This window comes from Sciurus carolinensis, chromosome 10 (assembly GCF_902686445.1).
Source record: "Sciurus carolinensis chromosome 10, mSciCar1.2, whole genome shotgun sequence".
NCBI classification, from domain to species: Eukaryota; Metazoa; Chordata; class Mammalia; order Rodentia; family Sciuridae; genus Sciurus; species Sciurus carolinensis.
Window position 1 is genome coordinate 135,030,106 of NC_062222.1, and position 23,667 is coordinate 135,053,772.

At 42.6% G+C, this 23,667-nt stretch overlaps 1 protein-coding gene across 1 annotated transcript in view; it reads right to left on the reverse strand.

Annotated features, from left to right (window-relative positions):
- Stx18 (syntaxin 18) overlaps window positions 1-19,387 on the reverse strand; it is a 114,800-nt gene extending 95,413 nt beyond the window's left edge. Inside the window, exon 1 of the mRNA XM_047566106.1 lies at window positions 19,139-19,387. Coding sequence (XP_047422062.1) covers window positions 19,139-19,306 — 168 coding nt within the window. The 5' untranslated portion in view covers window positions 19,307-19,387. The remainder of the gene's footprint in view (window positions 1-19,138) is intronic.
- Window positions 19,388-23,667: the final 4,280 nt, after the last annotated feature.

A 23,667-nucleotide genomic window follows, 5' to 3' on the forward strand; every position in this document is an offset into this window, starting at 1 on the left:
AAAAAGAATTCAATAAATCACCCAGAAAATCTTCGAGTCAGACACTTGCATTGTTACAATGGAACCATTAGTTTCCAGAAGAGCAAATTATTTAAGAGCAAATAAACTGAATTTTGGATTTCAGATGAACTGGTCAGCAGGCAGCAGAGTAAGGCAAACAGGCAGAAACACCACACGGCACCGTGGGCTTCTGTGCCAAGAACTTGCTGGGGTTCCCTCACTTTAATCCTCCCAAGCAACATACTAGTTTCTCCCCACGCTACAGAGGAGAAGATGGAGTTAAGTAATTTGCCCACAGATAACCTGCTAGCAGGGAACAGAGTCCCAGAGTCCATGCTCCTAGCTGCCAGGCCACAAACCATCCCAGATGGCACTGCCTTTATCAAAGAAAGAACAACTCTGTTACTTGGAGGGAGCCACATGACTAACTTCTCCAGAGCATCCCCTGGCTTCCTACCCTCTGCCATCCTTCCAAACATTGTTTTCCCCAGGAACCCTAGGAGCCCTCTTTTTTTATCATCTGAAATTCCCCTGAGCAGCCTCACTTGCTGCAATGTTTCAACCTCCGTTCACACTCCCAGGTCTCCCCAGTCTACACCCCTGGTTTAGAAACCCTGCCTGTGGTCCATTTCTATATTTACAACCACCTGATTAATAAGGGTGCCTTGGTGGCTGAGCAGACACCTCAAGTAACTACAAAACTTGACTACCCACATCATCATCTGAGATTCAAACCTCAGTCACCTGTAACCATGGTTTTCCTCTCCTACGCCCAACATGACTCAATTCCTGTTGAATGCACCTGGAATCTTCACTCTGTCCCTACAGTCTCCAGCTTAATTCCAGTGAACGCTGACCTATACTGCACAGTCCAACTGGTCATGCTGCTTGCTGCTCTTCCACTTCTCACCCTGCTGAACCCATCAGTGACCAGCAGAATGAGCTGAACATGCACACCTGATCCTGTCAGTCCCCTGGTGAAAGCTTTTTGTGGTTCACTGTGGCCTTCAGGCTGAGGTCATTCCTTTCCATTCTGGGAGAACCCCTCTTTACCCCTCAAGGCTCAGTTGAGAATGCACCTCTCCAGTGCACCCTCCCCCAACACTTCCTGCTGAGTTCTTCACTTCCACCTGTGTCTGTGCACACTTTGATAACAGTACTTATTACTACGTGCTTTAATTATTTGCCTGTAAGTCTGCCTTTTCGCTAGACTATGAGCTTCTCAAAGTCTCAGGTTCCTCACTCATGTTTGTATGCTACTTACATGCCTGGCAAGTAGTGGATGCTCAAAAAACAGAGAGTGATGATGAATAAAAGAATAAGAGTATCAGAGATACTCTCAATTCATAGTGATTAATCCCAGTGGCTCAGGAGGCTGAGGCAGGAGGATTGCAAGTTCAAAGTCAGACTCAGAAAGTTAGTGAGGCGCTAAGCAACTCAGTGAGACCCTGTCTCTAAGTAAATAAAATACAAAATAGGGCTGGGGATGTGGCTCAGTGCTTGAGTGCCCCTGAGTTCAATCCTCAGTACCAAAACAATAATAATAATAGTAATAATAATAATCATTTAACTAGAGCAGAGTGAAGGGGCACAACTTTGTATTCATATCTCTTATTGGCCACCCATATTATCCCCACTCTTCTGAGGAAGGAGCTCCCCAAATTTCCTTTGAAAACCATCCTTTCCCAACTCCCTGCCACATGTACTCAGGGGAAGTGACGCTGCTCCAGCTACAAGGCTGGACCCAGCTAGGCAGAATACCCTTTTCCTCTGGAGATGGGGTAGATTTCAAGATAAGCAAATGACTCAATTTTAATCAGTGAAAATGAATGACCCCCAAGATTTGGGTAAGCACTACAACCAAAGAGCAAGCCTCTCTCTCCCCCTGCTGGGGCAAAACCAGAAGGTGAGGTCTGCCAGCGACACAGCTCTTGGGCTACCACAAAGCAAGGGCTTGCAGTGCTCTAAAGGAGATGCCAACACTGGAAGGCAGACCAGGGGAACAAAGAAAACCAGGCGTTTGGTAACACTGTTTGTGGTCTACCAAATCCAGCCATGCTGAGGTAAACCCTACACAATACTTTTCACGATAAACTGATGAATCCTTTGATCATTTAAGCCAATTTGCACTGGGGTCTCTGTAACTTGTAACCATAAGACTCCCAATAAAGCAAGTTCATGCTGTGGGAAGAAAATCAAGCTACATATTTGAAGAAATGCTCGAAAAAAAGGAAAGAAAAATGGAGAAAGTGAGAAAGCAGGTACTCAGTTAAATGTGATAGACTATGAAGGGACGGAAAAAAGCTAACAGCACACTTCAAAACCCAAACAGAATGAGACTCGAGGTGTGGAAAGACTGACGGCCATTCCAGACAGCATCAGTCAGGCCCTGACAGGGGCATCCTGTGGTACATTTATGAAAAGAATAAAGTTTTATAAAGAGCTAGAAAAATCAATTAAAAAATAATGAATGCTTCTTTTTTTAAAGGTCTTTATGAGAAAAAAGAAAAGACTTTGGGATAATTTAATCTGGAAAAGCAAGTCCTAGAGGCAATTTAACTTGTTGAAGGCTTATTTATAAGGAGGTGACTAAACTGTTGTTCTCCAATTTCACAGGGAAAACAACGAGGGGAAATTGACTTAAATTTCAGTTTGAAGCTGAAGGCAGGCAAAGGAGAAGTGCTTGAGGGAGAACCATTAATGAAGAAAAAAGCTAAATGAAAACTGGATTTTTATGGCTTTCAGAAGATGGAAATTATCTCTGCTGATTCTTTCAGTTTTGGGTCAAACAACTGACCACCACGGGAGGAGTTCCTCCCGCACACATACTCCAATGCCGTGCAATGCACACTGGTCAAGGGCCAGGCTCTGGGCCAGGCTCTGGCCATACAAAGATGAAAAAGATACAGGCCTGTCCTATCTAGAGGCAGCACCACTAGGTACAAAAGCCACTGCAGGGAACATAAACAAACAGCAGGATGGAGTCCTGCTCTCCTTTTCCATCCCCCGCGCCCCAGAGTAAACAATATCCCGTGGGAATCAACAGCAACAGCACTCTTCCAACAGCATCAAGCCAGGCCATGGTAACCATTAAGTAACACACACAATAATGCAAAGGATGTTACCAGGCTGTGTATATTTCCTTACTTAATAAGTGATACAGTTGCAAATGGTCAGAATTCAGAAGGCTAGTATAGGCCAAGATGTGTCTTTCAAGATAAGAACTGGAGAAAGTGAGGGAAGCCAGCAGTCCAGGCAAGAGGAATAGCAGCAGTGAGGCAGCCCAGGCTACTGTTACTACAGTAGTCTGGTCAAAGATGGAGGGACAGACTCGGGAAGTGTGGGGTGGAACCCTGGAAGAGTGGGGATCCCACTTTATAAAGACCTCTGGACACCATGCAGATGTCTGAGGATTAACTGTGTGGGAAACCAGCAGTACTGAAGGCTTTTGCAACCTTCTCTGCACGGTGGCTTGGCAGGGGAGAGGTGGGCTGGGCGTCGCAGCACCAGCTCAGCTCAGGCTCAGGACACCAGGGACCAGGCCACACGGCTGCAGTGGGATGGATGGGAGAGGACACAGACACTTGCTCACTTAATTCACTTCCATATACGTGCTGAACTATGCTTCAGGCTGCGGAGGAGTGAGACAAATCGTGTGTCTCCTTTAGCCTGGTCATTAGCTGGCAGGGTTGGTCAGGAAAAGGGAGAAAGACAGAAACAACTGCAAAAATGGCAGTCAGTGTGGAGGAGCTGATTCCCAGAATTTTATTTACACAAACTACAACAACATCAAAATGTGGAAATACAAACAGAAAAAACAATCCTTCCAGAATATCATTTCATGTACATCAAGGGAGATAATGACTTTATTGCCAGTTGGATCAACAGAATACCCCAGAAGCAAATATGCCTGTGCTGACTGAACTCTACCAAATAATGACTACTAAGACTTCTAAAAATGAGGAAAGATCTTTTCAAGTACTGAAATGTTTCCAGATTTCATCTTTTGACATAACTAAGATATATTCACAGATTTCCAATCACTTACCCACAGGCAGTATTTAGAAGCTTTCAGAAAATTCATCACCTCTCCTTGATATCTTTTTTTCCCCCCTTACTTCCCTTAATTTAATTTTGATTTAACTTCCTCTTGTCACTGCTTGCTTACAAATCAGGCTTGCGTCTGGAGTCAATTAGGGCTATAAAGTATCCCATCGTGCCTTCATCTGGGGACCCATTCTTATATATATTTTCTTATTTCAAGAGGTAGAGCTAAAAGCCTGTAACTCCAAAGGTTTCCAATCAACCATCACATTCTATTCTTTGGAAAAGTACGCCTCTCTCCACAGTTAAGAAGAAGACAACAAACTATGCATTTTGCAAGGATATTTCTTTTCTACCTGTATAATGATGAATTCTGCTTTGGAAATTCATTTGCAAAAAAGTATTGTGTGTGGGTAATAAAAGTTTAATAGCAATGACATTTAAAAAATTCTACCTCTTAAAATTAATTATAATTTTCTTATTATTTTAATAAGATCCCTTGAAGTACTTTAGTCTCTTTCATATCAAGTATTCATTATATAATTCCCTTTTAATATTAGTTACGTACACTGTCCACTGGACAGAATAAAAACACACATTTCCACTAAAACAAAAACTGGAGAAGGACACAGCAGCTTGATTCAGAATCTGATAATGGGTTACAGATTCCATTTCAGTTCAGATTTACAGTCAACATGCCACAGAGCCACTTACCACCTCTAACCTTTCAGGTCATATCTGGAAGAAAAATATGAACTGCCACATCACTGAGGAAAAGTACGTTGGAGCTTAAAATACTTGACTTTTCCCACTGCAAGGCTGAGCTAGAAAAGGGGGAGGAGAAATACAACTCATACAAAAACCACTCTAGATAGAAAGGCTAAGATAAACTGTCCAAAGTTCTGACCACTGAAAGGATTTCCCTTTCTGTCTTCCAGGGTCACCTGAGATACAATGTAACCCTGTCCACTGCTGGCTGGTATAGGCCTACAGGCTAACTCATCCCAACCCAGAGGATGACTGACATACACAGGAGAAAAAAACCCTGGACACCAGAGTTGTGGGCTATGGATGCAAAGCTCTTCCCCATCCCCTGCTCTCCTGCTTGAATCTGCCACTGGTGAATCCAGGGGAAGCTGAAGGGCAACAAAATCCCACCATACAATCCATGAAGACCTGCCTCCTGGGAAACGAGCAGAGCCCAGAGGACACAGAGTGGGCCCAGAAGGGTAAAGGGACACTACATGGCAAGTGCCACTGCCTCCTCTTGTGCTCCTCCCACTAAGCTGACTCCTCATTCTGTCTGAAAACCCCCACCCTTTCCCACCCTCAGGGTCTCTGCCCCGTGTGCCTAGTTTGCCTCTCCCCTGGGTTCCCCCAAGAGGAAAAGGTATGGGTCTTCAGAGGCCCACTCAAATGCTACCTTTCCACCTCACCCAGAAGTGATCTCTCCACCTGAATTTCCAAGTTCCTCTTTCGAAGATCTCTATAATTATGAAAATCTTAGGCATAGGAGTTAATTTATGAAACAGTCACTCCATAAGTATGCTTACGTATACTTGCTTGCTATAAGTTTCCCATTAGATGGTAAATGTATGAAAGTAGAGGTTCTCTCTTTTATCTTTGCTCTATCCCTCAGAACCAAAACAAGCATACCCATACTAGATGCTCAATAAACATTTGCTAAATGGATACCCCCTTCCAGGCTCTAAGTATATCAATGGTCAGATCAAGGTCTGCCCCTTCTACAAAAAGAGCAACCAATTTAAGTGCCTTCCTTACTCATAAGTGGACACTCAACACACAGGAGATAATAAAGTGATTGTATTTCATGAGTATTAAAAACATACCAAATACAACACTGGCTGTTTTACAGACAGCATTTCATTCAATCCTTACAACAATGCTAAAATGTAGTGTGGGGACCACACTTTCAGGATTGGGGTCTCCTCCACAAACTGCTAGACCTAACTGCTGATGGCCCATAGCTGGTGTGTCTCAAGGCCCTGAGAAGGAAACTTCCTACTTTAGGGCTCTTCTCTGGGGGAAGCTGGTATTGAAAGACTGGCCAGTGCAGTAAAAAGGTCTGGCCCTTTGCCATGACTGAGCAATTCTAAAAAGCCATCCCAACCCCAGAGCTCTCCAAGGACCTGACTGTCCCAAAGGCAGAAAAGAGAATTAAACTTTTTCAAATGACTATAATCTATAAATTGGGTCACCTTCCTTCTCAGTAGTTTTATTAACTAAAACCACAAACCATTTTCCCTTTTCCCCAAAAGCACAGCTCAACACAATCTATGCAAAATGTATCATTGCTAAGTGATTGTTGATTTAAAAAAAAAAAAAGGAAAAAGAGAAAGAAAGGAAGACAGAGACAAAGAAAATTTTGGTTTGGAGGCAAAAAGAAAAAAAAAAAGTTTGATTCAGTAATAGTAGTATTTTCCCAAAAGCTAATCAAGAACTTTCAATATGTGTGATTTATGTACCAAAATATGTCACTAAAAACAGCAGATGATATGACAACACACAAAGGAACAGATGACCAGGGAATGCCAAGCAGAGTGCAGTTCCACAGGCCTGGGACAGTGCTTGCCCAGGGCAAATTCGTGCATTTCCAAGAACCTGCAGTAGCGGTCAATCCAAGGAACAGGGCAAGTTCTCACTCATTGTACCAGGGACATCACCTGGGAAGGGGGCTTAACCTTCTGACCCTCAGTTTCTTCAGGAGTAATGGAACCTAACTTGTAAGGACAGTCAAATAAATTACAAAGCTGTCAGCACAGGGCCAGATAGAGTATGTGTTCAACAAGTGGTAGCGATTATTATCGTTTATTATTGTTAGAATGACAACCAGAAAGCCAAGACATCAACCCAGCATTTGTGGATGATTTTCCTGTATAGGTTAACAAAGTCTGAATTGGAAATCCAGCTGAGTTACAGGAAAATTACTCCCTTTACAAAAGGTTTTACCACAGACTTCCTTTAAATAGGGTCTCCTCCATTGCACATTTGAAATATAATTAGATACTGCTTACTCGTGACATTTTTCTAATCAAAAGCTATTAATTCTTCTCCAGTTCCTACCACAAGTAAAAACTCGTCTAAGAGCTTTATTTTTTGTTTTGCTTTTTGCCTCAAAAGTAGTATGTGTTCATTAAATAAATTCTGGATGACAGAAGAAGAAAAAAGATTACCCATAGACCCAGCACCCAGAAGTAACCATGTTTGACATTTTGGTATATTTCCTTCTGGTGCTTCTTCACTTGGAGATTTTTTTTCTTCTTTATTATTTGTTTTTGGTTTTGTATACATAGTTTTAATTATAACTGGTGTTGGTAATTACTTTTTTAGCCTAACGTGATAATATACAAGCAATTATTTTTGTGTCATGACATATTCTTTGGCAGGCCATATTCGCCTAATAATTTCTCTATACCTGGGAAAATGCTAAGTTGCTGCGTGTAAAGTGACAGCTGTGCTAGCTGCCATCACAGTCACCACCATGACGATCACGAGGACCACTGCTACTAACTTTCACTCGGAGACCTTCCACTTCTACAACATAAGTCAACATTCCTTTTTCACTTTCCTCAGTCTTGCTTCTATAATTATAATCTCTAGCCCATTTATAAATTTATTTTCATAAGCATCTTGTATGAGGCGAGGATGTAAAACAACCTCCCACCGCAAAGTGCCAACTACCCCCAAACCGTCATTGAATACGTCTTTGGTAACTGATTTATGATGCCTTCTTTAATGTAAACAAAATTCACACACACACATACCCTGGCCTAATAGGTTTCACTGAATAAGTCATATATGCATATATTTACTGTATTTTGGCTTTAAAATGTTCTTATATCTGATAAGGTTGGTGTCCCACTCCTACTTTTCTAAAGAAATCAATTAGATATTCTAATATTCTTTTTTTCTGGATGAATTTCAGAACTACATTTAGATTACTCAAAAAGTTCTGTAGGAGTTCTGATCCAATTAATTTACTAATTAATTTAGGAACAGCTAATCCCCTTGCTACACTTTGCCTTCCATTCCAGGTAAACAATATGTGATTCTATTTGGTCAAGTCTTTGCATCTGTCTAAGAAGTTTCCCAGTTCAACCGGGTCGTTAACATTTCTCTTAAAGTTATTACTAGAAATTCTTTTTGTTACTATTGTAAATGTTTTGATTACATTTTAAGCCGTCATTAAACAGATACAGGACCACCACTGAAGTCTGTACACTTATTCTGCACCGAGGCTCTCCAGGCCTTCTGTCATCAGGCCTCCCCAAACTTACTGCCCAGCACTGAACAAGGGCACTGCTAGCCTGGAAAAGTGGGCTCACACTGGCCTCCCACCCCACTGCGCTTGCTCTCCAGTCTCCGTTCCCACCTAGAAGTGCTCACTAGTCTGTCCCCAGCCACCTCTTTCCTATGCTCATCCAGCGTGCATAAGTTGTAACACAATGAATACTTTCAAACGACTTAAGTGGTAATTTTCCTTACCTATGTTTATTCTATTGAAGAATAAACACAAAACAAACTGAATTTATATTTTCTGCCTTTTTATTTAAAGAGGTTATGAAAAATTTGAAACAAATTTGGTAAAAATAAAGTTTTGGGTTTTTTTTGGGGGGGGGTTGTTTTTTTTGTTTTTGTTTTGTTTTTTTGCGGTGCTGGGGATTGAACCTAGGGCCTTGTAGTTGCAAGGCAAGCACTCTACCAACCGAGCTATCTCCCCAGCCCTAAAGTTTTGTTTTAAATAGCAACAAACTGGAAGCAATTTAAATATCTCTCAACAGGCATTCAGGTAAATCAATTATGTGATATTATTTTTAATGGCCAGGCAGCCAAATAAATTGATGGTACAGAGTAACATGTAGTGACACACAAAAAAATGTTCACAATAATATAGTGTTAAATGAACAAGAAAAGAAAAGCATGTAAGAAGAGAGGGGTTACATAATTCCACAAAAATCCTGTTTTTGTTTAATAGATAAAATGTTTGGAGACTTATACAGTAAAATTGTAACAATGGATAATTCTGGCTTATAGTACCAAATATGAACTTTATGTTCTTCCTTATTCTATTTAATGAGCACTTAACTGCTTTTATAATCAGATTTAAAGACAATCAACTTTGAAAATGTATCCTGCTGACAACAGTCCATTGTAAGAATATATAGTCAGTATTAAGTACATTTGTAAAAACATACTAAATGCCAACTTAAAAAAAAAAAGCCATGTTCTCATCTGGATGAAAAATTCTAAGTACACAGGGCCTCAGGGAGAATATCACAAGGCAAAGGGCAGTTATCACTGCAAAAAGCATTTAAAAAGATGTCCTGGGAATTTCAGAAAGAAGAGTACTGAATCACAGAGAGATTCTACTAGTCCTTAAGGACCATCTAATCAAATCCTCTCACTAAATAAGAACAGTAAGCCTCAGAGAAGAGGGGTGGTTCTTCAAGATCCCATCATTAACAAGTGCCAAACTGCAAAAAGTACTTATAAGTCAAAATATACACTCTTTAATTCCCTTCTCAACTGCTCTGAGTTAAGATATGTTGTCACCTGTCTTCTGCTTCTTGGACTGTAGGATTTATTGCTGAAGAAAAATGTCCAAGAAAAGGTGAATGTTCATTTTACCAGTTTTCTTTTCATTTGGCTCTACATTGGGTAGAAATGTGTACAACACTGTGAAGTGAAAAGATTTCCTTTGTTAAACACAGTTTAAGTTCCATAAGAATGTTTTGACAAACAGGCATATGTTAGACTGTGATCAGTAGAAGGTAGCAAATTCTAGTATTCCCAGACTTGAGAACTGGAAAGCCAGGTCTCTCTTTAAAGTCAATTTTAAACCTAATATTTTGAACATAAACAGTTTTTCATATCTTAAAACTGTAATTAACATCTGTAGACTTCACTGATACTTTACCCACCAGAGGGAGCCAATGTGGATTTCCACAGAAGAAACAAACACCAAATTTACATGAATTCTAGAATCATTAATAAATCAATCAAAATTATATTTCTGTACCCCCAAAATGGGAAAAAGTAAATGAGATCAGGCAAATAACAGTTTCCAACTTACTGCAGATGCTCAAAAATGATTAATTTTCCAAAATTTGTATCCTTCTAAGTATTGGTTGTAGTGTTCAAAATAAATGGATAAACTGGTACAGTCATCCCTTTCCATATCTGTAGTGGATTGGTTCTTGGACCCCTCTGGATACCAAAATCAACAGGTGCTCCAGTTCTTTATATAAAATGGCATAGCAGCTGTATATAACCAAGCATATTGTCCTCTACTGTAAATCTAAATACGCCTACTAAAATGTAAATGCCATGTAAATAGTTGTTATATTGTTCAGGGATTCGTGACAAGGAAAAAAAAGTCTGTATGTGTTCAGTACAGATGCAATTTCTTAAAAAACTCTTTTTAGTCCTAGTTGGCTGAATTCACAGATGCAGATGGCAGATAAGAGAGGGCCAGCTGCTTTCTGAGTTACAAGCTGATGATGTAAGCTTGATTGATATCTGCCCTGATAGTTCTATCTTAATATGTAGACAAAGCTGATTCTTGAGACTCCAATATGAAACCAGACTCTAAACAGGAAGAATTTCACTAAAATGGCACACTGAGGAACCTACTTCAGCAGCCCTACCCTAATAGGTGATACACCGAACTGCTGGTACCTGCCAACTACAAGTGAGGAAAGGGGAAACTCCTTAACCCACCACAGACTCTACTTAGAATGAAGGAGGAAATCAGTTGACTATCCCCAAGAACCATGGTTCCCCAACATGTAATGCAAATGCTACCACCAAGATGAGTTTCTTTCAAGAATAAAGTCAGCACAACTGAAAAGAACTGGAAGAACCTGGCACCCACACAGCCCTCATGAGTCTCGATCCCCATCCACGCTCAGAGGAGACTGACTTGCCTAGGATTTCCTGCCATGACAAGCCAGGCCCAGTGCTGCTGGATTTGTAAGGCAAGTCTCCATCTCCTGCAGTAGGCTGGGCATATATATGGATTTTGAATATCTTCAGGACCTAAATATGGCAAAGCTGGAGGACCCTACTGGTGCCAGCTATGCTCTCCAACCCACATTTGCCAAAAAGCACTGCCACTGAGCAGTCATCTACCACCTGCTTCTTAATAAAACTCCTAAGTCCTTTGGGCTCTTAGATCTATTCTCTCCTGTTTAGAACTGAGAAGGTATGAGTAACTGGCATCCAACTATAATTAAAAAAAAAAAAAGTAACTGGAATTTAATACCATTTAATTCTCCAATCTTTCTACCTCTTTCTCTAACTCCACTAATTAACCACTAAGTTTGCTGAGTCTAGCTACTAGGTACTAAACATATGTTAAGCATCCCTAATTCGAAAATCCAAAATTTGAAACATTTTGAGTACAGACACCACAGGTGGAAGATTCCACATGTGACTTATGAGTCAAAATGCATGTACACTAAAAATATCCTAAAAAATCAACTTCTGACTATGTGTGTAAGGTGTATTTTGTTTTAGAATTAGGTTCTATCTCCAAGATATCTTAGTATGTATATTCAAATATTCCCAAATCCAAGAATTCTGAAATCCTAAATACTTTAGGCCCTGAGCACTAGAGAGAAGGGAAACTTGACCTGCATTGACTTCATCTTCCCTTCCAGACTAATCTACTAACACTGGCTCCTCGGCTTTCACCTGACTTACTGCAACCACCTCCTAATCAGCTCTCTATGTCACACTCCAAAGTGATCATCAATAGTGCTGATTATTTTTAAACACAAATAATCCTTTAATGCCTCACTTTTACAGCTCAGAGCCTAACACCCAAACTCCTTACACTGCTGAAGTGCTCTAACCCAAGGGCTGGCAAACTTCTTCTCTAAAGGGTCCCACAGTCCACACACTCGGCTTTGCAGACCTTTGCAGGCTGCCACCTGCTGCTGCAGTACAAAGGCATCCATAGCCTGCACATAAACGAACGAACAGGATCACATAATGATAGGACTTTATTTACAGGAACAGGCAGTGGGCTGGAAAAGTTTGCACCTTTCTCTAACCTAATCCAGAACAACCTCACCTCCTAGCCAGCACCTGAACCTGTCCCTGGCCTCCTCTAATAGACGGCTCTCATCACACCAGTCTTGCCTCAGTTCCCCCAGTCACCCAGCTGTGTGCATCACTGCCCTTGCTCACTCTTCCCTCTGCAAGAATGTGACTGATCCTTCCCAGGCCTGGTGGCAGGGTTCACATCCTTCAATGGCTCAGTTGGACCCTGCTCCCTCCAAGGTTTCTACTAATTCTTCTCAAGGAAATTTAGTTATCCTTTAAATGTATTTTCAAAAAGCTGGAACATATGTCTCATTGTTCTTTGTGCCCTCACAGTGCCTGATACACATCAAATACTCAATCTTACTGGATAAAGGAATGAACCAATTACTGAATAAATATAATTTCAAAAGGTGCAGTCCTCACAGTCCTGAGTAAAATTCAGAAGTACAAACTACACAAAGGGCTCACTATTACTATCATGAAGTCTCCAGCACTGAGCTTGGCATATGGTATACACTCAGCTACTACAATCCATAAAAACAGATTCATGAAGCTAAAAAGGCCTTGGAGAACACCAATGTGGCCAACTTTACACTCTGCCTCTGAGACCTGTGGTTAGTTTCTCAAGAATGGGGGAAGGCAGGAGAAGAGTGGCTCGTGAATACCTCCTTCCAAACCTTCCACCCTAGCTTCAACCAAAGCTACTTCTCTCCTTTACAAATAGGTTTCTGCCACATATATTTTTAAAATCTATGATTCTACACACTCATGCTCTGTTTGCAAACTGCATGCTGGACCTAAGTTGCTTCCCAATCTATTCCTGTTGCCTGGTCTATCTCTTGTCTTTCCTGCTTTTACTTACCTTTTCACCTGTTGCCAGGAGCTGCTGCTTTGAACCATGTTCCCTAACTGAAATCCCAGTTTAACTATGATTATATTCGATCCTTGGACAAAGTACATTTCCAGCTTCCCTAGGTAACAATTCAGGAGGTCTCAACTCGCCCTTTGGGCCCCCAAATTAAGTCAACACTGCCCTGAGAATGAAATCGGGAGGACCTGAAAAGTCAATGCTAGCAGTTACACTTGTCAATCACACCTAATTTGCTGCACTATCTACCTCTGTTTCTCCCCACTAGACTGTGAACTCTTTGAGGGAATAACTGAACCTTAGCCACAAAATTAAAGCTACTATTTATGGAAAATCTACTCCATGGATACAGGACTAAGTGAAAATGTATACTGTGTAATATTCAGGCTCACGTTAGAACTGTATACTTGTGGGGGAGGATACCGGGGATTAAACACAGAGTCACATCCCCAATCCTATTTTGTATTTTAGGGTCTCACCGAGTTGTTTAGTGCCTCACTTTTCCTGAGGCTGGCTTTGAACTTGCAATCCTCCTGCCTCACTGAGATTACAGGCGTGCGCCACCACACCTGGCAGGACTGTACATTTTTACCACTGGAAGGAGCCTTGGATAGAGATCATCTAGTGAAAGTTAAGAGATACAGGAGATTAACACTTATCCACTAACTCAAGAAATAACGTATTGAGTACCTATACCCTGCACTAGAAGCTACAGATTCAGTACAGACCACATAAAGTCTTCATTTTCATGAAGCATATATTCTAGTAGAAAAACAATGAATAAGTGGCTATATGTTAGGTATACAATAATAAAACATTGTAAGGAAAAGAAAAAGGAAGTCAAGAAAGGTTTTGACTGAAGAGACCTGAAGTTAACAGAGGTCAAGCCATGTGGAATCTGGGAGAAAAAGAGTCCCAGGTAGAAGCAACAAATGCCAAGGCTCTGAGGTTGGACTGTGCCTTGTGTAGGTGAAAGCAGCAAAGAAGCCACGAGAGTTAGAGTAGAATAAGCAAAAGGAGGGTGAAAAGAAAATGAGGTCAGAGAAGAAGTGGGACTAAATCATGTGGCTTTGGGCCACATTGAGAACCTTGGATTTCAGCCAGGAACTAAAGATCAATTCCTAAGAATAAATATGAAATTTAGCTTTCACAAAAACAAGGCATAGTAAACAAAGAACAAACTCTCGTCTGTATTGTTTGATCTGAACACAACATCCCCAACAACTCAGAATCACTATAATCTTATTTACAATCAAAACATCTTTGTTTTGCCAGAAATCCCTACTTAGCATGGCAACTGAAGCCCAGAAAGACTATGTGGTAGCCCACTTCATGGCACACCTGAGCGGACAGGTTTCCTGACTTCCTGCTCAGTGCTCTTCAAGGGCCCCTGCTGTCTCCGGATTTGCAGCTGGACTGTTCATAGGGGTCTTGCTTACCCATGTGGCAGCTTCCCCCAGACTCTGAAACCTTTATAAATCAGTAAGAGCTTCCGCTACCCAGCATCTCAGGCCCATCCTTACTCCCAAAGACTGTCATTATAAACACACCACTCTAGGTTCTCATTCCCCAAAAAGTTGAAGACCATGATGAGGTGAGATGAAGGCAAGTCAGGTACTGTGGCAGAACAGGAAGGGACGCTGTCGCTCGTTTGGTCTGTCTGCTGTCCTGTACTCCCTATTCCCCAACACAGCACTCCCTCTGCCATGGTACTATGAGTCTAGAACCACTGTCCTGAAGCCACTATTGGCCATAGATTGAAGAGGACATATGATGACCTGACCAATTAAGAACTTACCCCTCTAGCCAGAGGTCTACTACAAGAGAAGATTCAGAATCAGAGCAGAACCAATTAAGAGTCTATTTCTGGAGTTTGATGCACAAGAGCTAGAGAAAGAAGCTCAGATCCTGGAGTTCCCAGTTATGTGAGTTTATGTTAGGTTACTATCACTTGCAACCAAAAGAATCCAGACCCAGGCAGACAGTTGTATAGTTTTTCTCATTCCATCTGCCTAACAACCTTCTAAGGTTGCTACTAACCTATTTTAGAAATGAAGAAACTGAAGTTAGGTAACTTACCAAGTTCACACAGGTAGTAAGGAGTACTCAAATTCCAGTCTATGCCCCAAGTCCCATTCCCTATTAGCCCAAGAAGAAAGTGGAATTTTTTGTTCATAAATTACAGTGGATATTTAGAGGGGGAAAATAACAACATCACACTGAGTCAAAAGACATGGCTTCAACTGACTTTTGGCTGTGCCCCATGACCTCAGCTACATGACTTTGGGTCAGTCATTTCACTTACTTACGTGGGCATTAGGCTTCACATCTATAAAAGGATAATCCTGGACAAGTTAAACTCAGGGTTCTTTTTTTGGGTGGGGTGGGAGGGGAGTACTATACTGGAAATTGAACCCAGGGTCTCACGCACGCTGGATGAGCACTCTACCACGTAGCTGCATTCCCAGATCTTAAGGTCCTTTTGTGAGTGTGTGTGTGTGTGTGTGCGCGCGCACATGCGCGCGCACCCAGGTTTCTTTTTTTTTTTTTTTAAGTCTGTGGTTCGGCTTCAGGTATACAATTAAGTTTTAACTATACGTCATATAGGATGTCAGGCAGATTTCAATTGAATATCAAGTCCAACAATTGGTAAGGGATCCTAGGACACAAAGTCACGGGATCCACTGGGAAATCAGCACTGGCTTATGTGATCACAGGGAAGAATAGAGAGGAACAGTTGCATACTCACTGCATATTTACCAAGGCTGACAGAGTTTCACCATGGCTCAGAAATGCCTTTATGGGTGCAAACAGTACTTTTACTCTACTACAGGTATTGTCTGCACCTGCACAAGACTTCACTCACTCCTTCATGCACTTTCTTGGCTTTCCTTTACAAGCAAGCAATGAAAGTACAAGACAGCTAAGTGGTTTTGGAGACTATAGCTTGGAGCCACTGAAGAAAACATGTCTAAATGGCCTCCATAGGGAGGAGGGAGTTAGTGCTGGGGAACAAGAATAATCAGTATCCTTCCTTATAATATATTCATAATCTCATGAGATTCCAAAAATGAGTTTGTGATTTAAGTACAGTAAAATCAAGTCCTTTTTATAGAAGTGAGACTCAGACAATAGAGCTTGCCCAAATTCACCCACACCTAAGTAGCAGAATCCAGATTTGAATCCAAGCCCCAATTCTATTGGTAATCCCATGATCCTAATTAGTCCCGTGCACCAAGTGAGTTAACTGATCACTGCAAAGTGGTATATTCATCATTATACAGAGTTGTTCAAATAATATAAGTTCCTCCCCCCAAATCTGAAATGTCATTACTCTTGGTTTGTAATTTAATGGGCTGGCATGCATTTCAGTCCCAATTACTGATATAAATTATGCAAAACATAAATTAAATTTATATCAGCAAATTTAGCAAAACTGAACATAAAAGTTAAACATTTAAAGGAATGATGGAGAAGAAACCAGCCTGAGGGAGGGGAAAAGATCTAATTTCGACACATGTTAAACTTAATATACTTTCTACAAGGATTCAGTGAGATGGAAATCTGACATCAGGCATGTTCTGTCCAAAATGAGGAACAGAACTGAAATTGAAGTAGGTAAAAAGTATCCTAGAGACAGCAGCAATGCTTCAAGGAAGGCATTTAGCAAAGGGCATTATTATAACTTGCTACATTTCCTTATGTCTGACAATCAGAGCTAAACCTAAAACAGAATATGTACTCCTAGTACCAACCAGACTTTTATGTATAGGGAATCCAAGCCAAACAAAATGCCAACCACACTTTTGACACATCTGATTGTGGCGAAAGCACAGGAACTCCATCACTGACTATCGTAATTTCCACAAGGAAACAAGGGAAGCAAGGAAGCGCTGCAAGAAGAAAAATGCACAAAACAGCTGCAATGTCAAATTGAAATTCCTCAAAAGAAAGCAAGAAGTCAAGAAAGGAAGTGGCCCTAAATACAGCCCATGTCCTAATTAACAGAATCTCAAGCCCTGACATTTTCCCACTTCATTAAAGAACTTAAACTTTCAGTGACGTGCAGTTCAACCCTGTGACAAAGGCACAAAGTTCTCAAATATTTCTGACAAGCAGTCATCCTTCTGTATAATTTCCCCCAGAGACAAGGAATTCCAGCATCTTAGTGCCCTATTACTATCCCTGAGGCCCATTTACTCAAAATAGTCTCCAGCACACTCTCACCATTCAGGGAAAGATCCAAATGATCACAGGGCTCTCCACAGGGCTCACTAAGCCAACTGCACTTTTCACCTCTACGGTTCCAATTCTACACCTGATCAGGACCCAAAATTAGCACAGTATTAATAAACCAGTTTTTTCAGAAAGGACTTCCAAAAACCAAAACTGTGATCTTCATACCATAGTTCAATTAGAGGAACTCAAGATCAGCCTGGACCAAACTGGGAACCAAAATGCCCTCCTTTCCCTTCCTCTTATTTCAACCTGGGAAGTTCCCCTTTGAGATACCTATCGAATCTCTCTCCCTCTCTTTTTCTCTCTCTTACACATGCACACAAGCAATGCATTTTTGTAATTCTTCTATTTAAAGAGGGAAAAAAAAAGACCTTCTTACAGATAAATAAACTGAAATCATAAAATTTGCTTAATAAGATCCTATGACGAATAGCTGCTGGGTTAAGACAAAATCTGGTCTATTGGGCCTTCTCTTGTTCTTGCATGGATCACATAACAACTGACTGCCTGTAGGGCAAAGCTCAAACTCCACAGAGTGATCTCTAAGGTCCTTCAAGATCTCTCCACCCCACCCACCTGTTACTCCACTCCAATTTTTCTGAGTGTGCAAATTCCACCCACATTCAAATGTTTATCAAACTAACTTAGGTCAGCCTGTTACCTACCTCATACCTTTGTCATACTACTCCCTCAGCCTAAGATGCCCTTCCCCACTTTTTCTGCATTGGAACCAACTACTCCTTTTCTAGATTTTGTTTCAGACATCACTGCCTCTATAAACACTTCCCAGGTTCTCAGGCAGAACTGATCACTTTCTTTTGTGTGCCCTCCACAATACCTGCAAGGCTTACTGCACTTGTTTTGTTTATATGGCTGTGTCCTCCACTGATCCTTTTTTATCATATTACTCTAAGATAGTACTGGTCTGGACCAAAGGTAGATATTTAATAGATATTTATTGATGGACTGTATTTATTTACCTAGTCCGATCCCCCTTCTGATCATTGAACATCCTTTACAAAAATGCCATTAATTCATGCATACATATATTTATTTAAAAAATAAGTGCCCAAAAAGGGCCAAGCATTGGACTATGTGCCAAGCAGAGGTGAATTTACTGTGAAATTAATGAACCTTAAGCTTCAGAGGCCCCTCATTTGTACCTTGCAAAGCTATGGACCTTTTTATGTGATTTTGTATGTTTATTTGTTAAAGAGGGAAGCCAGAACTGTACAAGCTTTAGACACCACAAAAACTAGCGCTACCCCTGGTGCCAAAGATACAAAACTATATAAGACAAAATTAGCTCTTCCCTTATGAGTTTTCTGTTCAGTGGGGGAAAACAGACATTCATTCACTCAAGGAACGTTTACTAAGCAATGTCATGAGTCACGCGTTCTAAGATGAAGCCAGCACTGTCCCTGCCCTGGAGGAGGAGGTTCCTGCTGTCAGGAAGAAGAACGAAAGCCTGCTGTGTTCAGGGTACAGAAACAGTTTGGAGGACTGTGTGACAGTGTTTGTCAAAGACCATCCCAGGCTCAGGAGGTACTGGGTCCCACCTACTGAGGGAGGCAAAGGAGAGGGAAAGTTCAGCTGAAATGGGTTTGAAATCAAGGGGAGTCAGGAGGAGGCAGACAAGGAACGGAAGAGGCCAAGCCCAGTGACGGCGAGCTCGCAGCCGCGCCGAGCGGCCCGGGCCCCGCGCGGGGAGCAGCGTGCTTCCCGGGTTCGGGACGGCCCTCTCCTCCTCAGAACCAGCCTGCCCGCTTCCGAGGCAGCTGCCGGCCCTCGGAGCCAACCCCTGACCCGGGCCTCTTCCTCGCACAACGCTAACGCGGCCGGGTCTGCGGCGGGGTCTGGGCTCCGGGTCGCGGGTCCGCCCGCTCCCGCCCGCCGTTTCCATAACAACCAGCTCACCACTTCGCGGGCGCGGCTGGAGAAGTCGCCCTTGGGCCGCGGGCTCCGACGGAACAGCTCGTCGCGGCTGCCCTCCGCCCCGCCGCCCACCGCCACTCCCAGCGCCTTGTTCCGCGTCTTCACGGTCTTGACACTCGCCCGGAAAAGCAGGGTGATGTCCACCGCCATGGTGACCGGCACCCGCGGCCCCACGCCGGCCGGCCCACGTCAGCAGCCGGCGACCGCAGCGCGAACCCTGCCGCGGGAGGACTGTTCCGTTTCCGTACACCTCCCCCGGCAACGGCGACGCGAAAAGAAAGGTTCCGGCCTCCGCCCGGATCCCACGGCGGAAGGAAAAAGGTTCCTGCCTTGGCCCGAGCGCACGGAGAAGCGCGGACTCGTGGCGCGCGCGCACCTTCCTCCTCCCCCAAAACTCGGCGCGCCTGGCAGCGCACAGACTTCCCTGAGCTCTCGTGTGCCCCGGGAGCAGGAGGGCTCGCTCTCATGTCGTGGTCCCCTTACCAACTGAGCCCAGGCGCTTCACTTGCGGGCACGTGGAGAAGCGCCACTCTTGACCTTTGGCTTCAGGGACTCACCTGAGCAGGACAGAGGCAAAGAGCGATGACAGCTGGCTGCAGGGAGAGCTAGGACAGGTGTACAAGAAAGTGCACAAGAAGCAAGTGTGTACAAGAACCAATCAGCACTTCGTAAAACGAAGCCAGCACCTTCCTCCGAAGGTACTGAGAATTAACTTAGAAGACGCGCGTAAAGCGTTTCTTAGCTCCTAGTAAGTGGCCAGTAATGCTAGTTACCGTGTCGATAATGTGATTATTCTCAGTCTTATTACTTGTGGTGGGCAAGAGACTATAAAGAAGGTGTCCCTGAGCAGAGAGTTGAGGATGAGTAGAAATTTGTCCGATGCAAAGGGCATAAATCCCTGGTGTGCATCCCTGCTATATCGGTTTTAAACGTACCATCTTGAGTTATCGTTATTTAAATTGAATACAGGTTAGCCAATGAGGTTTTTCTGCATTTTTGGTTCATGACTCTGTTTTAATTCAAGATCTCATTGAGTTCAAAGTTTTTCGTTTTTGTTTTCCTTGTCCTTAAAGAGGAAGTACAACTAGAATGTGCATTAAAACTGGTTTTAATGGCCAGCAAGATTAAGTTATTTTCCTAATAATACTAAGATGCTTTTCACTCTCATTTTCTCAGGAGTTGTGTAGCTGAGCTTTCCAGACTCTGATCTTTCAACAGACTAAATACAGAGCAGCTGTCTTCTATTAAGTTAGATTTCAGAGAGATTTGCAGAAATACAAATACCATTCTTACCAAGTTTTGTTGTTTTGGAAAATGTATTTTTTTTCAGAAAAAGATACCATTTATGTTAATATGTAATAGACTTATTAATTTTAGATGAATAAAGACAGTTTTTATTTTATTTCAGTATGGTAAATATCAGTAGGTAAAATCTATATAAACAAAAATTGCTTAGGGCCCTGAATAATTTTTTAATGTAAAAGAGTTCTGAGATCAAAAGATTGAGAACCACTGTGTTGAACAAATAAGTTTATAAGAAAGAGATGTCAAGAAAATATGCATTTACCAGATAGGAGGAAGAAAAGGAATATTAAAATCCAGATCGTAGTCTCTTCATCCTAACTGTACGAAGAAAATAAATTTCCGTATGGCTTTCTTCCATCGATGAGGAAGAAAGAAAGAGTAAGAAAGAAATTACAAAATCTCTGCCAACAACAATTCCGTCTTGCATAAATGGCCCTTTGTTTTATGGAGACATTAATGAGTCTTTGGCTATGCAGAGGTAGGCCTGCGGCAGAGTTGAAGGAAAGAGAGTTAAATTGCTCTGCATAATGAACTGAGAGGGATTGAATTAGGGAGAGTGGGGAGCCAGAACCCAAGGAGTGGGCCAGAATGTCGAAAATAGGTAATTGGGAAGGGGGGCAATTTTGCGTGGGAGGAAGGCTGAGCTCCACCAAACCTTCAGTAAATGGTGTCTTGTGTGAATAGTGTGTTTGGCGTGGTGGAATTTGGGGGCAGAAAGGCAGGGACAAATATTTAAGTTTTTTTTTTTTTTTTTTTTGGTCTGGATCTTTAAAAACAGAAGGTAATGGTAGAAATGAGACACAAGTAAACTCAAAACATCAGGTTATAAAAACCTCAAGTGACCACGAGTACATAAGATTCCCAGAAAATGCACAAACAAAAGGTATCTTGCCCCAACCCACTAGCCTGTTTCATCCTGCTTTCTATTCTCCCACTCTGCAGTGTGCCAGATATTGGCCCCTCCAGAGCTAAGTCCACTTCCATGTTCCTAGAACACGTGAATGTTAACATATTTGCATATATAACAGTCAAGGTTCTTGCAATGAGCAGTGATCCTGCATTACCCACGTGAATCCTAAATCCAGTAAGTGTCCTTATGAGATAGGAATTTAAGGATACAGAGAAAGGTAGACTGAGTTTAACAAGAAAAGAGCCCATGTGTGTCGGAATGCAGGAAATGCCCATAACATTTGAAATGCAAAAAAAGTGTTCCTGAGCCACCCAGCCCCAGTCTTTGACCTGCAACCTTAGGCCACGCCCTTGCCTGCAGAATGTAACATGAACCTGTGGAGGTGCACACCTTAGTCCCGGCAGCTCTCGGGGCTGATGCAGGAGGATCTGGGACAATCTCAAGTTTGAGGCCAGCCTCAATACTTAGTGAGACTCTGTCTCAAAATAAAAAGGGCTGTGGATTTGGCTCAGTGATTGAGCACTCCAGGATTCAATCCCTGTACCCCCCCCCCGCCCCCTCAAAAAACAGTAACTTGAGGACAATGCGCAAGTGCTGGAAAAACTGGCCCAAAATTGTGTGACTCTGCCCTTCCACTGTCGCTCTATAAATAATACCCTGCATCAGGGGTTGCTGTCTTCCCTCTGGAGATGGCCCACGTTCTCCCTTGAATGTGTATTCTTTGCTTTATCCCAAAAGCTTCTCACTGTTGAGATGGCTGTCATTCTCCCTTGAATGTGTATTTCTTTATCCTCCAAAATGTCTCTTCCCTGAGCCCACATTCTCCCTAGAATGTGCTTGCCTTGAATAAATCTGTCTTCAAGTGACATGTGCTAAAATCCTTTCTCTCATGTATGCCAAGGACCTCACTTGTCCTGAGTCAAGGTCCCCCTGTCTGGGAACTCCTCTGACTTCCCGGAACACTTAGAACACAGAAAAGAGAAGGTCCTGTAAAGACACAGATATTGCTGACAGCCATCAGAAGCTGGAGGAAACAAGGGACATTTCTCCCCCAAGAGCCTCTGAAGGAAGTGTGGCCCTGCCAACACTTTGATCTCAGGCTTCACCCTGCAGGACTGTGAGAAATAAACTTCTGTTGTTTTAACTAACAAAGTTTGTTGTCCCCTGAAAACCACAGGCAACTAATGCACACCATGATTCCCTTCCCTCCCATCCTTCCTTCTCAGTTTGGCCTTCAGTTGGTCCTCAGTCCCTGTTTGGGCTTTTATTGCCTTCACAAAAGCTACCTTCATGGCCTGAATCTTTCTGGATGTTCATCAAGCCCTACAACTGCCCTTCCTTTTGTTCTTTCATGCCCCATCTCTTCTTTGATCACGCCACCACCCTCCATCCTTGGAGAATCATATCTGACCAGGTCCCGTATGCTCTATAGAAAGCTAGAGAGCAGAACTGAGTCTGACCAAAGAGAGTGCCAACAAAAACTCCTTTTATAAAATCTGCGCCAAGAAGGATGTCCAGTGGCATGCAGCAAATGCTTCCCTGTCAACCAGTTACTCAGAAGGGGTGGGGGGCACTCAGCTTTTGTTTCCAGTCTTCTTCATAATCAGCTATTCAAGTGCAAAAGGTGGGAGGGAGCTTGTTCCTCCGGAGTGGTCCTGGTCCACCTGGAAAGGCAGTCCACTCTGAGAAGTTCAAGTGTGGGGACAGAAAGGGGATGCTTGCCACACAGGCAAATCCACCCTGGGTGTCAGTGAATGACAAGCTCCCATTAGAACCAGGTGACTAGGAAGCAGGCCAATCCCAAAGAAGGCACAGGATGAAAGAATAAGGATCCGCTTGACAGTAAGAGTCTCACACAGGGACAAAACGGATCCCAAGCTTTTAAGGATTCAACTTCTGTCTTCCTGGATCTATGTGACTGAATTTCAAGAGATGGAAAGAGCAAAGGTGGCAGGGCATTATCTGTGGTTTGAATTCTGCCAATCATATCTCAGGCAATCACCATAGGAGCTTGACTTATTCAGAAAACTATCTGAAGACTGTCCTATGCTGATTTTTCATAAGTGTGGTGAGACGCAAGAGTGAACTGACCTGTTTTCAGTGGGTAGTATTTCCTGCCATCAGCAGTGGCCTTGAGAAATGACCCCTCTTCTGCTCCCAGGAACTCCTGTTATCACCTGCTACCAGCATGTCTTCAGGAGTACCAAGCCTAGCAAGGGCTGGAAGCTCAGTGTGCATGCACACCCTGAGAGTTCAGCTCTGTGGCAGCCATATCTCAGCAGGGAGACTCACCACC